We start from the raw sequence: 15,667 nt of genomic DNA, 5'->3' as shown, positions 1-15,667 counted from the left end.
AATCGTCCTCCGCAGATGCCACCAAGGACACCACTAACCAGGTTGCAAAATGAGAGCATCGGCCAGGCAGAGGAACTGCCAGGAGGGGCACACACAGATCGGTCCATTTTGTTTGTGGCTGTCACTGAAGTTTAGCCATGGGATGGGATGGTGGTCTTTAAGTGGATAATTCTGTTTAGTTATTTTAATTGATGTATGTTTCAGTTTTGTTGTCAGTTGCCCTGAGAGCTTCCTGAGAAAGGTGTCTATGCCAGCTAAATATGCTATTCACAATAACAACAACAGCACTAAAGTTTAGAATCAAAGGGTGTGGAAAGAGTTAAGCAGGCGATCATTCAGCCTGTCAATTTCCTCTTCCAAGAGTCACCTCTGCCCCCAACTGACCTCTGCAAATACGGGGACAAGAGCCGGCATTCACTATGGTAACACAGAGTTCATGTGTGGGAGACGTTCAACTCCAGGGCTGCCTCTGAGCTTAGGAACACGTCTTGCCCTCTAGAAAGCAACATATACATGCTCTCTGCCAAGCCGACTGTGCAGTCTTCAGCATCAAAAAGGTAACCCCCTCCCCGGTTTCAGCACTATGACGTCTATCCACGACCGGCCGGCCGGCCGTGCTCTCTTATCCAGGTGCAGGGCATTACATATGCATACCAGGTTCACGATGCTACTTTGTCATAATGCAGAATGCCAGCAGGACCCAGATGCATGATGAGAAAGGAAAGGCCCGTCACTAGCAGAACGTGCGCGGCTATGATGCTGCTCCTGTGAAAACGGCACGTTCTTTTCTTGATGCTGGTGCTTCACCATGCTGTGCCGGCACTGGCTGCCTATGCCATGAGAAGCAGCAGGCAGGGACCCTGTGGTCCCATGTCCACACTGCTTGTCGCAATTCAAACATGTGCAGTGCGTACTGCCTGCAAAGCAGTTTACAGAATCTTTATTTTGTCTGCGTCAATAAGCCGCTCTGTAGAACACAACATAACAACAGGTCTTTCCTGAACTACAGAACATATTAGATTGAGTTCTTTCCATTTATCCTCCTTAGCATTTGTCACCAGCATTCTGAGCTTCCTTTGTAATAAAAATTTATTGTAAGCATATTTTATTGCCATAGCTAGAGCAGTGCAAATATTTATTGTATCTCTTTTTATTTATGTGTTTCATTTCTATGCTGCCCCATACCCAGAGCATTTCACATGCAACAAATTATGAGAGGTTGAGCTTATCAATTAATCAGCTGATTTCTGGGAAAAGCCAACAGAATGCAGGAGAGAAAATAGCCTGAGTGTTAAGTCCCAAAAGAGCAAGACCCAGTAAAAATCTCAAACCTAACTTTTAGACTATTTAAAGAGGAACAAGGCACAAAGGAGATTCTGGAAAGAGTCATATAAGAACAGCCCGTAAGAAAAGCTTGTTTGACACTCCCCACGCTTCAGCTCTTTCAAGCAAGAATAAATGAACAGGTCAGCCATGTCTGCGGGCCATCAAGTTTTGCACTGCGGTGCAAAAGGTGAGGATTAAGGAGTTGGTTTTGGCTCAAGGACGGACACCATACCTGTTTGTGTTCTCCAGAACTTCCACTTTCTTGCGAAGCTCAGTGTTGTCATTTGAGCAGGACTCAACCCTTGGAGACAGACAAGGAATTAAATGTTACAAAGAGCTCAGTCTGGGTGGACCAAGGATCTACTGTTGAGAATCCTATGAATAAGCAAATGTGTATTAACAGAAAACCTCCGGCTTACACAAAGCAGGTCACTGCAGTGCTGCTGATCTTCCGTACCCCTTAGTAAACCCTGCCCAACAAAGGCGCTTTTGAAGTTTGGGGCCCTCTTTGGAACAGCGTGAGACATAGCACTGAAGGCCGCAATAAGTACGTGAGATCAGAGACACGCCGATGCCTGGCCTTGCACAAGCTGCATTGCTTTCCACTAGTGCAAAGTGAACACTGGATACAAACCTAATATATATTTTTAATTGATTATTAGCTTTGCATCCCATCATTTTTAGCTTTCACAAGGAACCTGGGGTAGCTTATGTGATCCCCTTTCTCCTCTTGATTTTATCCTCACACATAGGTCAGGCTAAGCATCAATGACTGGTCCAAAGTCAATGAGCTTTGTGGCCAGGTGAGAACACAGACCCTGATCTCCCAAGTTCTAGTCCAATATTTGAACCATGATGCCAGACTGGCTCTTTGTTTTCCACAAATTCTGCATGCAGAAAACTGATTCTAAAGCTATGAAAGGCTGGGACAATGACACCTCTGGGCCTATGAACAGCTCTCAGGTTTGTGTGATCCCTGCAGCATGGTGGCTTATTTATGGTGGGTACTGGGCACCCGTCTGGGCAGCTGCCATAGTTGGTCATGTCACACAAACTCATGCAACAGAGGAGGCTTGCGTGAGGAAGAAGGAACTTGTGATTAACCCTAGAACAGCTGCAATCGCCTGTACCAATTGAATCAGCCTAATCTACACATAGCCTCCATTTTCTTATGCCATTGATGGTAGTTTTTTCCCTGCTAGTAGCCACTAGGGGGCACATGAAACATGCACACTGTTTTCAGTCTTGGGGGCCATGTTGATTCTTTGGCTGCATCAAAAATGAGCTCTGGAAGACACCAACAGCTGGATGTCTTTCTGAGAATCAAGACAGACCACTGGCCCATCAAGCCTCCTTCGACTGGCAGCGGCTCACAGGTCTCTTTCTCAGCTTGCTATCCAGGAGAGACCCATTAAGCTGAGATGCTGTGGCCTTGGGGCATCTGTTCCACCATGGAGTCCTCTGTTCTGTCTGCTCCTTTCACAACTCTTCACTACACTTTCATTCTATGGATTATTCTGGGCAACTTACTTTTTCTCTAAGCTGTCCATGTATTCTTTTTTTTTCCTTCTGCTTTCCTGTGCAGAGATCTACAAAAGAAAGAAGGGGAAGAAAAATAATTTAACAGAGGTCTAAGGAGAGGGGAGGACAAGCAGTTCCAAAGTGGAAAATGAAAACAACTTCAAACCATGCTGCCCTTATTAAGCATTTTTAGGACTGTTTCCCAATTAAAGAATCAAGCATGGTATAAGATTTAACCTATTAAATTGGTGAATATGTCCACACGGATAAAGCAGCAGTATTCAAGTATGCCTTCTTTATTACAAATCCTTTCCTCAGGGCATGGTCCTCTTCAGGAGAACCCCAGCATGCCTCCAGCACCTCACCCACATCTGAGTGAAAAGGAAAACTGGTGGATGGGCTATCCAGCCCCACACCATGACCCAGTTCGGATGACACAACAACCCACTGTTTCAGTGAACTGTGCACTGTTCTGAACATCTTTGAATGAGTGAGCACACTGGCTCCCACCTGCTCGCCTACTCCTGTGGATGCTCTATCTCTGGGATGTTTAGTGCAATGTGTGAACGCAAAACTGAGGATCACTGGGTTTAACCAAAAGTATAACATCTGGGTTGCTCACCTATCCACAACCCTCAATTCCTGGTTTGTGCACTACAATGTACAACCTAAGAACAGAGCCAATCCTACGCAGGAGTGGGCAAGCAGTCAAGAGTCACAAAATGGCTCCCAAGAAATCAATGGCATGTTTAACTATGGTTGTCACGGAGCTTCCTGTTCACCAGCCCTCTGAATGAATAACAGCAGGAGCAAAGAGATGGCACAGGAGCATAGTTTGCCATGGTCCGTGTAGCCACCAGACAAATTTGGTCCAGAAAGGACGGAAAAGCAAGAAAATGGCAGCAGTGATACTGGCAGATCTGCTGAGGGGCATCTTCCCAAGATAAAAGTTCAAGTTGGCAAACATCCCCACCTTGTTCTTGATTTTCCTACGGATCTTCTTCAGGGCTTTCTCTTCTGCTTTTGTGAGGGGCAATTTTGTAGGGATGGGGTATCCTTCTGCTATCAGTGTCCTCTTCTCTTCCTCTGTCAGTATCAAGGGACCAGTGCCCTGCAGTTTCTACAGCATCCACACAAAAGGGAAGAGACACGGTGACAAGGGTGCAGGGAGAAGTCATCTTGACCGATGGCGACTCCAACATTTCTTATCCGTGACAGCCCTGCTCAGCTCTTGCGAAAGAACGAAGCTGCATGTGTACAAAACTGCATTTTTAAGAATGAAGACCTCCACTGCAGTCTTGTCACCCCAAGTAAATACTGTCATTAAAAAAATCCAAAGAACTCCAGAGATCACAGCCATCATTTTCCATGAGAAGACTTAGCTACAGCTGAAATGTTATTAATACATCAGAGACATTGCCCAATTAACAACATCCTTAATGTTTGTAAGCTGCCCCGAGGCTTATGCGAAGGGGGCGGCATACAAGCTGTCTAAATAAATAAGTAAGTAAGTAAGTAAAATCAAGGAGTCGATGATTATTCTGATGCATGTGTAGACAAAAGAGAGTCCTAGAACTTGTAGCATTTTGCATGTAAATATGCATAAAACTGTGGGGAAGAAGACCCCACAATTGTAAAATCTCATTAAGTTTTCAGGTTATTTGATGAAAATTCCTTACTACTCCTCAGTCAGAGCTCTGGCTGTAGAACATTCTTCTGTCCAAACATGTATGTAACAATAATTGTTTTAAAGGAGAAGGGATCATTCTAATTTTGTTTTCAGATTATGGACATGTACTACACTGAAGTACCCCATCACCTTAGAAGAAGAAATCTTTCTTTCTCCTCACACGCTGGTGAAAATTCCTTTTCAAAGATGGCACTGAATATCCACAATTTTAATAAGTACTTTGTATTATTATTTTTAATTAAAACTTGCTGCTCAACTGATCAGGGCAATTACTTGACTAAGAGCCGCATTTCAATGTTTAACAGGACAGTCAAAATATCACTATGGCCATTGAGCAAACCTTGCATCTTTCCAGCTGTGAAAAGGAAATGAGAAGAAAAACATCCACTATCCAGATTCCTCCATCGCTATGGAACTAAACTCTCTCTTTGTGTCAGCATATCCAGGATGGATTGCACAGATTCCCGATATGTCACCCTCCTCCCGTTGTGGACTTCAGCTCCTATGAGTCCCAGCCATCATAGCCAACGGTCAGGATGCTGAGAGCTGTAGTCCAACACTCTGGCGGGCACAAGCTGGGCCGGGATGAGGGAGTAGGCAGAGCAGCACTCGCCATCTCCCGCCCCATCAGCTCCGGGGATGGGTGGAGTCCATCCCAGTCTAAACTCTGCATCGGCACCATCTGCAAGAGGAGGTGCACTGAGTACAGCCCCATGCAGGTACATTAATGAACAAAGCAGGAGTATCCAAATGCAGAGTTCCCCTTAACTAAACAGTCACCTATTGGGCTAGAGCAATTCAAAGGGTGCCGATATTCTTGGCAAGTAGGAGGCGGCAGATAGGAAGAGAAATCTGCTTCCTACCCTTAGGTGCCAGCTACCCAGCTTAATTTTTTCAGTGCCAGTGGCTGCTAACATGTTTTGCTCCTGTTTGGTTTCCAACAGAGCCCTGACCTTTGCTTGCTGCAGATCCTTGCTCTCAGAACAGGAGGATTTTGGGTTTATCTAGGCTTCCATTAGGACATATTTTATTGTACCACACAAATCAGACATGTTGCGTTCGCTTAAAGGAGAGAGAGACCACTGTTCCCTACGTGCGGCGCTGTTAGGAGAGGTGAATTGGTGAGCGCTGAAGCCGTGCGCGATGTCACTTTCACAGTGGCCTGCAATGGTGTGGGGCTCGAGGGCGGAAGGGATCTTGCTGGGCTGTGCCCGCCCTCTGAATCACTGCCGTGGCTGCTGGGAGGCGTTGGAGGCATGTGCAAGGTATCCACTGCTGCAAAAGACAAAAGGGAATGGGGGGCGGAGAGACAGACCGTTTGCCTTATGGCATGAGAAGAAACAGCGACCCAGTTCTCATACAGCAAGCTCAGTTTGATAAACCATGGTTTGTTAGCCTATGAATGAGTCTTCTGCTTGCATGCATCCTCGTCACATGTCTAGCTTTGAAAAAGACATCTGAATGAGGAAACTATGAGATAAGCACTGCTCACAAAGCAGGATTAGAGTCTCACTTGACATCCTGGTGTATAGCCTGCATTTCAACTTTGGTTTCCCAGTTAGGACATCACAACAAAATGGTTTAATAAACAGCAAAATCTTCCCCACCGTGAGGGAGAAGGGAAGCAGATATACAAGGAGAAAAGCATATTTCATTCGAACTAGGCCAAAGTTTGCAAAGCTTAAACCAAAAGGCCAAAGAGTTTCAAAAACTCAAAATATAGAAGATGAATTGATGTGGCCTGCAACTACACATCATATCAAATACACACCACATGTGCATCCCCGAGCATTAAAGGGCTATCTATAATGCTACAATTAAGGATGCTATCCTACACATTTGGATAGAAGAAATCCATGCTAGCTGAACGTGCTGGGAGTCGTATGGCTTCTTTTCTGTCTAAGCATGTGTTGGGCTGAACCCCCACCAGTGTAACTAGTGTAGCTTCTGCCCATCCCTGTCCAGGGATCCTGGGACTGAAGCTTAATTCATTAATTAATTCGCCTTTTCTTAAGCCAGAGGCATACAAATCAAACTAATGAATTCCCCGTTGATTCAAGTAGGAATAGTAGTGCTTAATAATGCAATCAGGACCAGAATCATGTTTCGGCTAGAATCCTGCTAACAGAAAACGTGGGGAAAGCAACCGCAGTCCTAACAAGCTGCACATCAGAGATTCTTATCTTCCTGTTCTAAGTCTTGTCTGTTAACCTAGTTTATTAATAAGCAAGGATTACACCAGTTTCCCTGGACTTAATGCAAGGCAGGATCTCAGAACTGAGGCTGCTGCATGGGGGAGGAAAGAGAAGACGTGACCATCCATGGCTACATAACCACCTTAGCCATGGACAAGCACCCGGACATGGTCCTTACCGCTTAATGAGGACAGGGAATCCCTGCTGTACCCATCCATCTCAGATCAGAGACAATAGCAAGCAGATTCCTTCAGGGAGCTCTGCAAGCCAGTGGTCCATGGGCAGGAGGTTTTGCACCCCTGCATCAGGGGTTGGTACTGTCTGGTGTCTGATAAGCCTGTATCCGAGAATGGAATGCACTGCTGACTTCCAGAGCCTTCTGGCTTTGCTGCTCATTCTCCTTGTTGCTACCCCTTTTCACCTGTCTTCTCTGAGCATGTGAGCAGTGACAAGAAAGGGGTAAAGAGAAGCAGCAGCATCTTTTACACGCCTTGCACTTTTCCACTAGGTGGCCAAGGAAGGAAGCCAGACTAGCTCTTACTAGCTTTTCCTTGCAGCCAAAGCCACACCTTTCATCTCTACCTCAGCGGCATCTCATGAGCAGCTTTCCAGTTGCCTGCATCTGATGGGTAATGATAAATCCAACACAGTTTTGCTTTTGCTGTCATTATCAGGGGGAGAGTATTTGACAGTAAATGACAAACCTTCCTTGGAAGAAAGGTTCAGGAACTGATCCACTTCATGTGGCTCTAGCTTGATCTCTGGAAGAGCTTTGTGACTCAGGTGTTTAGCCTAAATGAAAAAAAATCAAAGTTTTAGGCAAGCCTTTAGGAGAGGACCTGCTCTTTCATCTACCTTTGCAATACAGTAACCCAGATAAACAGGAGGATTAAGAAGAGGTGCCACTTCTCTGAAAAGGGTAGGTAGACATTATGAGATGGGTTCTTATAGCGGCATATAGGCATGTGAAGGGCTGTCAATGGTAGAGGGTTGCAACTTTTTCTCCCCTGTTGTGGAGGAAAGGATGTGGTCCAACGGGGCACAGCTTAAGGAACTGGGTTTCCGGTTGAATGCCAAGAAGTACTTCCTGATGGTTAAGACCCCTACGATATGGAAAAGGCTTCCCTGGGAGGTGGGGGGGGGCATCAGTGAGGGTGTTCAAGGAAAGACTGGATGCTGACATGCTCAGTATTACATGAGCAGAGCCGGCTGGAGCCAGAGGTCAGACTGGATGGCCTGGGAGACCCCTTCTGACTCAATATGCTTCTATGTTTCTAGGTTTGGATATCATGACGACAGGTACTGGGATGCACTTGCCCATGTAATACACACTTTTGTGGTGGCCACTACTTATGAAGTAGAAGCCTTCTAAGGAAAATACAAAGGGGAAATGCCTGACTGCAGAGGCTGACATTTTCTGGAATTCTGGTATGGAAGGTCCCAGGGTCGGTCTGTGGGATCTCAGGCTAAGTGCTTCATGCTGCAGCAGGGGGTGGGCACAATCCGTCCCAGAGACCTGCTGCCGGTCCAACTGGCCAAGGATGACCCAGGTGAACCAAGAGTCCGACCTGGCGTCAAGCGGCTTCTTACGTGCCCTACTATCCAGCAACACGCTCCGTTTTGCCCAGTTAAGACATCAAGAACCAAAAGCAACTACCATGTCCTCCGGCTGCACCTGGGGCTCCTCCTGCCCCGTGGCTACGGGGCTGGGTGCGGCTGTGAGGGTGACTGAAGGAGCAAGGCCCGGCACATCTCCCACAGCAGGCTCTGTCTTTATGGCAGCCGAAGTCAGCTCTGAACCCAGGCACCAGTCTTCATTTTCCAAGTCAGCTGGACGAAGAGAAGGAAAAAAGAAGAGAGACAGACCCCTGACACATTAGAAACCAGCAAGGCAGAGCATGCAGATCTTCAGAGAAATAGAGGGGAGCTGGGCAAGAAACTAACAGAAGTAAATCCTAGCCAAGGACAGGAAACCTGCAGAGAAAGCATTTAACTCATTAAGCAAAGCTTTCTACCTCCCCTCCCAGGCTATTACTTCTCAGAGAAACCTGGGGCTTTAAACTGCAGCCTAAACATAGCCCTGGGAGGAAGGTAGATTGGCTGAGGACGGCGAACAAGGTAATTACTGCAAGCTGCTAGCGAAAGCTTCAAGCAAGACTAAACAAGTCATTAGACTAAGCAGCCGGGGGTCCGTGCAACATTCGATGCCAACAGAATGCCTACTTATTTTGGCATTTCTGTCATTGGCTTTCTGCCTTCCAAACATCTGAATGAAGGCCAATTAGAAAAGCTAGATAATCCTGCTCTCTCAAAATTAAGTTCTCTCTCTCCATCCAAGTTTAAATAATCATTGGAAAAGCCTGGAATAATGCTTCAGCTCCTGGGATTCCAAGTGCATTTGCACATTATTACTGGTTGATTTATACACCCCCCCCCCCCCCCCCTCTCTCTCTCTTTTTTACAGAAGTTGCAATGTGCAAGATAAAAGTGCAACCAACCACCCTGCACACCAAAATAAGCAAACAAACCCAAACAGAAGTTTTAAAACAGCAACAGGTACACAATAAAATTGGCCCAGAGCTGCAGTTATGGGGCAGTAGAGAAATTATTATTATTAATAACAACAACAATAAAATCAATATTCAGAAAGTACTACTCAAATAAAGTCAACTTCACTGCCTCCATGAAAACAAGCAAAAAAGCCACATGGCCATGGAGTTCACTGGGTGACTTTGAGCCAATCACTCACTTTCAGCCTAACCTACCTCACAGGGTTGTTGTTATGAGGATAAAATGTAAGCTACCCTGGGTTCCTCAAAAGAGAAAAAGGCTGTGTTATAAATGTGATGTTTAGTAATAATAAAAACAATAACACCACCACCTCTATCTGGATATCAACCCACCAGCAGCTGTACTGAAAATATACTGAAAAGATTCAAGGCTTAAGACAAACACTCATATTTGCATATACTAATTTACTTATGCTCTAAAGTGTGTGTGAGTTTGTGTACATGTGTGTATCTTTAAAAGACTCTGTCTCTTAAGGACACCCATATTTGGGGAATTCAAAGGATGCTTGGAGTACTCTAACAGATTTATTTAAACTACTTCATATTTAGAAAAGTTCTGGAGTAGTGAAAACCAGTAAGATAGAACAGGAAAAAAAGGAATAATGGCTGATCAACAAGGAGGGCTTCTTAAAACAAATACACCAAAACCAACACAATGCAGAGTTACTGTCCCAAGCCCAGCCCTTTCTTTCTTGCCATAGGCTCCAAAACACCAGCAGATCCTTCACAATGCAGATCTTTATTGACACGTCACAGCTAACAAGACAATGTAAAGCTAACTGCTTTCTAGAAATAAGCAGAAGGATAAGCCTCTGCTCATGTAAAGAGAGCTGAACCCAAGCTGGAAACTCCCCCCACCCCCATCCGTCCTCCTCAGCCATGCTGCAACTCAACCCTCAGGATGGCTCCTGCTGGTGGGCAGCCCTCTCCTCTCTCCCAGAGCCTCTTCATGGGGTCAGGGACAAGGGGAAGCAACTGGTCCCCTTCCTCTCCTGAAGCCCCTCCTGTCCCTTCTAAACCAAGCCTGCTCTCACGGTTGGCCTGGGAAACTTCAGGCAGCAAACCTGATGGAGCATTAAAAGCTTCTGCCCCTTTTTGACCCTGCTGCCTACCCACCATTGCCTCCTCTTCTGCGTCTTCTTCAGAATCTGATCATTCATGCCTCCCAAATGTCAGCAAAGAGTGCTTGGCCCACTCACTGCCAGACACAAGCCACCGTGACTATTTTTAGAAATCACAATAAGAATCAAAGGTCTGTTCTATGATTAACATGCTTCACCATGGTTTCTCCAGTCATCTGAACCTGGCATCATGGTTTCCACAGTCCATGGTTTCCACTGCAAAGGGCCCGGGAAAGAGAGTCAACTGCTGCGGGAGTGGCTCCAGCCATCCAGTGAGGTACTGAATTTCAGTCATGGAAGCTGACTGGATATGTGCCAACAGCAGGAGGACTGAGAGAGGAAGGTGGAAACCATGCTAGTGGAGAAACCATATGATTGTCTGTCAGTGCACTGTGGAAACCATGCAGGGTGGCTTGTTGCGATGTGTGGACTCCAGCAAGGACTCCAGCTACCAAGGGAATGCCTTCTGATGACATCAGTGACCAGGCAGGCTCGTAAGGAAGAAAGTGGTATCCTGGTCCCAAGTTGTTCAGGATTTAGTTGGACAGGAAATGAAAATTCTGCACGCCCATCGTCCCACATCCCTGCATGATGATTCCCTTCTCTTGCACAAGGGTTTAAAGTGACCATCTGGATCGATGCTATTCTATTTTAATTTCACCATGGAGGAGCAAGACTTCATAGCATAAGATTTTGTTTTTTAATCTATAAAAGCAACACATTACAGGACTATAGAAAATGACATGTTATTTTTAAAAGGGGAGCACTTCTGTGTAGAAGCAGAAGCTCTGTAGAAGCTATACATTACTTCTGATCCGAGCCTAATGCTAAAAATAGCCACTCGTGCTCACTTGCCTGCTGTCAATGGAGGTTAGGCTGGCAGGAAAGAGCCTTTTTGGCAGTGGCCCGACATGTCGAATCAGATTCCATCAATGGTTTATCAGGCCTTTCTTTTCAGGCCTTCCGGAAAGCAATGGAGACCCTGTTATTCTTGTAACCTTTTTCTCGAACAGCCTTGTCGGTGGGTTGATTTTTCTTGCAACTGCTGCGACTTTTATCCTTTTGTTGCTCTGTTTCCTTTATTACACACGTCGCTTTGGGAGAATTCCAGACTTAAGGTGGCCTAAACATAGTTTTAAATAAATTACCCCAAAATGTGTGAGCTCCTGATCATCACTCACTTTTCCTCGCAGTGTCACCATATGGCGCATTGCTTCACCCCTACCCCACATAATCAATGGGTGGTTGTTGATGTGTTGATGCGGAGAGGAAATGCACAACATGATGGGATCACAAACAACATAAAAGTCTGTGCATTCAACAAAGGAAATCCACGTCAGATATGTCACTTCTGGCAGCCTCTCTACATTGCATGGAACATCTGCACTCAGTACAAAGAGAAATTATATCATTCAATTTCCCTGTATCCTGTGCAACAAGAGATGCTTCTTTGCTCATATATTCAACAGTTATTTGAATGCCGTTGGTTTCAACAGAGCAAACTCCACCAGGCACTTTCAGGGTAGAGTGGAATGGGAGCCTAAGAACTACTAGATAAAAGTGGCAAGAGATCAAAGTCTCCTTTGTGGCTGGATCCAAACTGTGGAGCACCTTGTTCCAAGCAGCTCAGGCAGCCTTCCGTTCCAGCAGGCCTTCCACCTTGCTAGGCAGACTGTGCTTTTATCTGGGTCCATTGTATTTAATGCTGTTTTATTATGATACTGTGATTTTAATCGCGGTAAGTCAAGAGGGTAGTGCAGCTCCAGGACTTTTTTTGCCAGAGCAGAAGGGAAGATTCTTTGTATCATGTTTATTTTATGTAAGCCGTCCCAAGGCTTTGCGATGGGGCGGCATACAAAAATTCTAAATAAATAAAGAATAAATAAATAAGATGCAATCAACCAGCATGGCAGGGAAGTCCAGTGACCCTCCTTAATCTGCCAAATAAGATGCAATCAACCAGCGTGGCAGGGAAGTCCAGTGACCCTCCTTAATCTGCCAAGGGACTGAGGCAATAACAAGGCTTCTGAGCTGGCCTGGTGGTAGATTAGCACAGAGGAAGTCAAAGAATGATCAATGTAATCAAGCATGGTTGGATTTAAAAAAAAATTTTTTTTTTTGCTTTGATGGGGCACCTGCTAGCAATTTAAGGGGATACCCTATGCATGCTTAGGCAGAATAAGGGTCTCTAACTCCCAGCAATCCCCACCCTTGTGTTACAGCAGCCTTCCCTCCAGTCAGTTTAGACTATACTCCAGCCATACCCAGCCAGCATCACCCATGCTGATGGGGGATTTTGGGAATTACAGTCCAACACAGGAAAGTTGTATCACAGCATCCTTCTCCCAGCGTTGGTCAGCTATATGCTTCTGGAAAACACAAAGGCAATGCTCCTTCTGACCACTGCATATTCCACATGGCTGTACCACCTCTGAATGTCAACGTTCTATTTGGTTATTGACACTAACAAGCAATGAAAGCAGCATCTTGCGTGACTTGGTCAAAAAGTACATCATCAAGGAGTTGTAACAGGACAGTATGTTTCTAACTACTATTTTAGCCAACAACTTCCCTTCATCAGGATACACAACACAGAAAAGTGATGAATGGCTTCACCCATCCTGGAGAGAGGAGGTATTTCCGGCAAAAGAATGCAATTACCAGGAGCTTTGGCCACAAAGGCAGGGAGAAAACCAAACCGAGAACAAACAACCCCCACTGCTCCTGCAGCCTTGAACTGAGCAACGGGAAAGGGAGGGGAATTGCATACATCTGATGCTAGTAATTACTTTGTGGTGTAATCTTAACCTCCCCTGCTGGCAAAGGAAGATGTAATTTGAATAACGATAGGCCAGGCCAAAAAGATTATGAACAAAAATAAATATGTATACATCCTGTAATCAGACACTTCAAAACAGTAATCCAAGCTCTGCCAAGGAAAAGAGCCATATTACAAATGATGACTATAATTTATTTTAATATAGCATCTATGCTCAAAGGGGTTCTTGACCCCTTTAAACAAATACATACAGATACAATTCTTCGAAGAGCCAATCTTATTGTGTGTCAAAGAAGCCGTGGCAACAAACACTAGAAACGCCCCCTCCCATGAATGGGCTATGCTCACAAGTTGCATTCTGAAGTTGCCGTTGTCCCAGTTGGTGTGTATGTGGAGTACTAAAACTGCAAGGAACTATCCTACCTGGCATCAGATTGCCCAGCAATCTGGCACAGGAATTCACCTACACAGCAGCAGCTCTTCAGGAGCTCTTCAGCAGACGGCAACAACAATGATGCCAGAGTGCAGGACACGGAATACTCGAGTTAAGTTGTGACAACCCAGATTCAGGCTGGACATCAGGAAAAGCTTCCTCACTGTCAGAGCAATACGACAGTGGAACCAGCTGCCTGGAGAGGTGGTGGGCTCTCCCACACTGGAGACATTCAAGAAGAAACTGGACAGCCCTCTGAGTGGGATGGTGTAAAATGGTGGTTGGACTTGATGGCCATAATGGCCCCTTCCAACTCTACTATTCTATGATTTTATGATCTTAGGCCAGGAGTGCAGAATGTCAGACTACAATCTCCATCACCAGGACCAATGGCCACGCTGGCTAGAGCCGATGGGAGTTGGGGTCAACCACATCTGGAAGACCATCCCCAGCCCTGTAATTAGAGACAGGAGCATGAAAGTCTTAGATCTTTTTAACTCCTCATAGTTTTGGGCACAATTCAGTCTGCTGACAAAGCCCCAGACAGCTTGGAATTGGGCTACCCTGAAGGACAGGCTTCCTCTATAGAAGCCTGCCTAGGGGTATTGATATTATCTGGGAAAATCCCTTCCTCTTCCCCATGAACATCTGACGCAAGGTTGACAGGAACGCAAGAATGGGACTTCTCAGGGCCACAACTGTTTAAGAAAGTAAAAAGGGAAATGTATTGTGAAAAGCTCTCCTAATGACTGGGTCCGTGTGGACATGTATGTATACAAGCTGACAGCCAGGATACAAATCCCTGGCTTTCTCTTCCTGGTTAATCATCTACACCAGCCTTCTCCAATCTCCAGAAGGAGTGGACTACAACTCCCATCAGCCCCAGCATGCATGGTCAGGGCCAAGGATTATCTGAGCTGCAGTCCAAAGCATCTGGAGGGCACCTGGCTGGGGAAGACTAATCTAAAGGATCTTCTATGAATACCACATGTTGTCCTTTGCTGCGGCTCTTCCTTTGAAAAGCTGCGGCTTTTGCTCACTCCCTCTCCTGGGCCCAACCTCTTCGTACACAACATGTCTAGACATAAGCCCCTTTTACTGGGTTACTCTCCTCTGTAGCACCAGGTGAGAGGCTGCATTCATTTAGGAAACTATTTCACAGTTGTCCAGAAACATGAATTTCTCTCCTGCTCATTCCCTCCCTTCCTTCAGCTCCAGCCACTGCCACAGATAGTGAAAGACAAGCTGTTGGCTTGCTCCTGACAAAGAAGGTACTGTGCAGCACCCAAACACTGGAACCCTTTTTCAGATTGTCACTGTGGAATGATTAAACAGAAAAAGAGATGGGTGTGTGGGTGGGGGGGGGGTGGAAGGTGGAGTGCAAAAGTATGAAGAAACAGTCATTTTTAAAAGCTCTCTTTGTTTGGAAGGACTGCCCCCAATTCAACTGGCAAGCCCAGAGCTAGATTCATAGGAAAGCTCACTCCAGGCACATGCTTTCTAATGTGTAAAGAGCTTCTGGGCATGTGAAGAGGGCTTTTCCCTCCCACTGAGGCTGAACTGCTGCCAAGGCTTCTAGGACTGAAGATCTCACTGCTAAGGAAAAAGAAATCTAAGCTGCACTAAGTGCTGCTTTTTTAATTTTAGAAAGCTAAACCTTGGATCTGTTTGATTCTTATCTCAAGGAACCTCACTCAAACATGCAATGCTGTTACAGAAAATATTCCCAGTTGCAGCAACAGAATGAGTTGGGAGGTTGTTGCCGTTTAGTGCCAGGTCTGGTTTCATTGCCTTGAGATCTCATTCCACTTTTCACATCTAATGAATACAAAGAACACTGCCTTCTCCATTTGGAGGTACAGTAATAAAAAATTATTCACAAGGCATCACCATGTACCTCACATTTTCTTCCTCATACGCACATGCAGAGCACCAGTCTAGCAATAGCAGGATGAAAACTGAGTCAGGCCAGACCTGACTTGAGGGCCTGAGCAAAAGCACAGACTATGGGCTTTAAGTCTCTTTGAGGATT

The 15,667-nt window shown here is 45.6% G+C and overlaps 1 protein-coding gene across 1 annotated transcript in view; it reads right to left on the bottom strand.

The window, feature by feature from the left end:
• The window catches only part of CREB3L2 (cAMP responsive element binding protein 3 like 2), a 78,922-nt gene that overhangs the window by 13,824 nt on the left and 49,431 nt on the right, over positions 1-15,667 (bottom strand). Inside the window, exons 3-8 of the mRNA XM_044441329.1 lie at positions 8,390-8,562; positions 7,437-7,524; positions 5,631-5,812; positions 3,821-3,967; positions 2,857-2,915; positions 1,559-1,627 (exon numbers count right to left, since the gene is read on the bottom strand). Coding sequence (XP_044297264.1) covers positions 1,559-1,627; positions 2,857-2,915; positions 3,821-3,967; positions 5,631-5,812; positions 7,437-7,524; positions 8,390-8,562 — 718 coding nt within the window. The remainder of the gene's footprint in view (positions 1-1,558; positions 1,628-2,856; positions 2,916-3,820; positions 3,968-5,630; positions 5,813-7,436; positions 7,525-8,389; positions 8,563-15,667) is intronic.

This window comes from Varanus komodoensis, unplaced genomic scaffold (genome assembly GCF_004798865.1).
Source record: "Varanus komodoensis strain SLA01 unplaced genomic scaffold, ASM479886v1 scaffold39, whole genome shotgun sequence".
NCBI classification, from domain to species: Eukaryota; Metazoa; Chordata; class Lepidosauria; order Squamata; family Varanidae; genus Varanus; species Varanus komodoensis.
The sequence above is the reverse complement of the archived record's forward strand: the minus strand, read 5'-3'. Positions and strand labels throughout refer to the sequence as shown.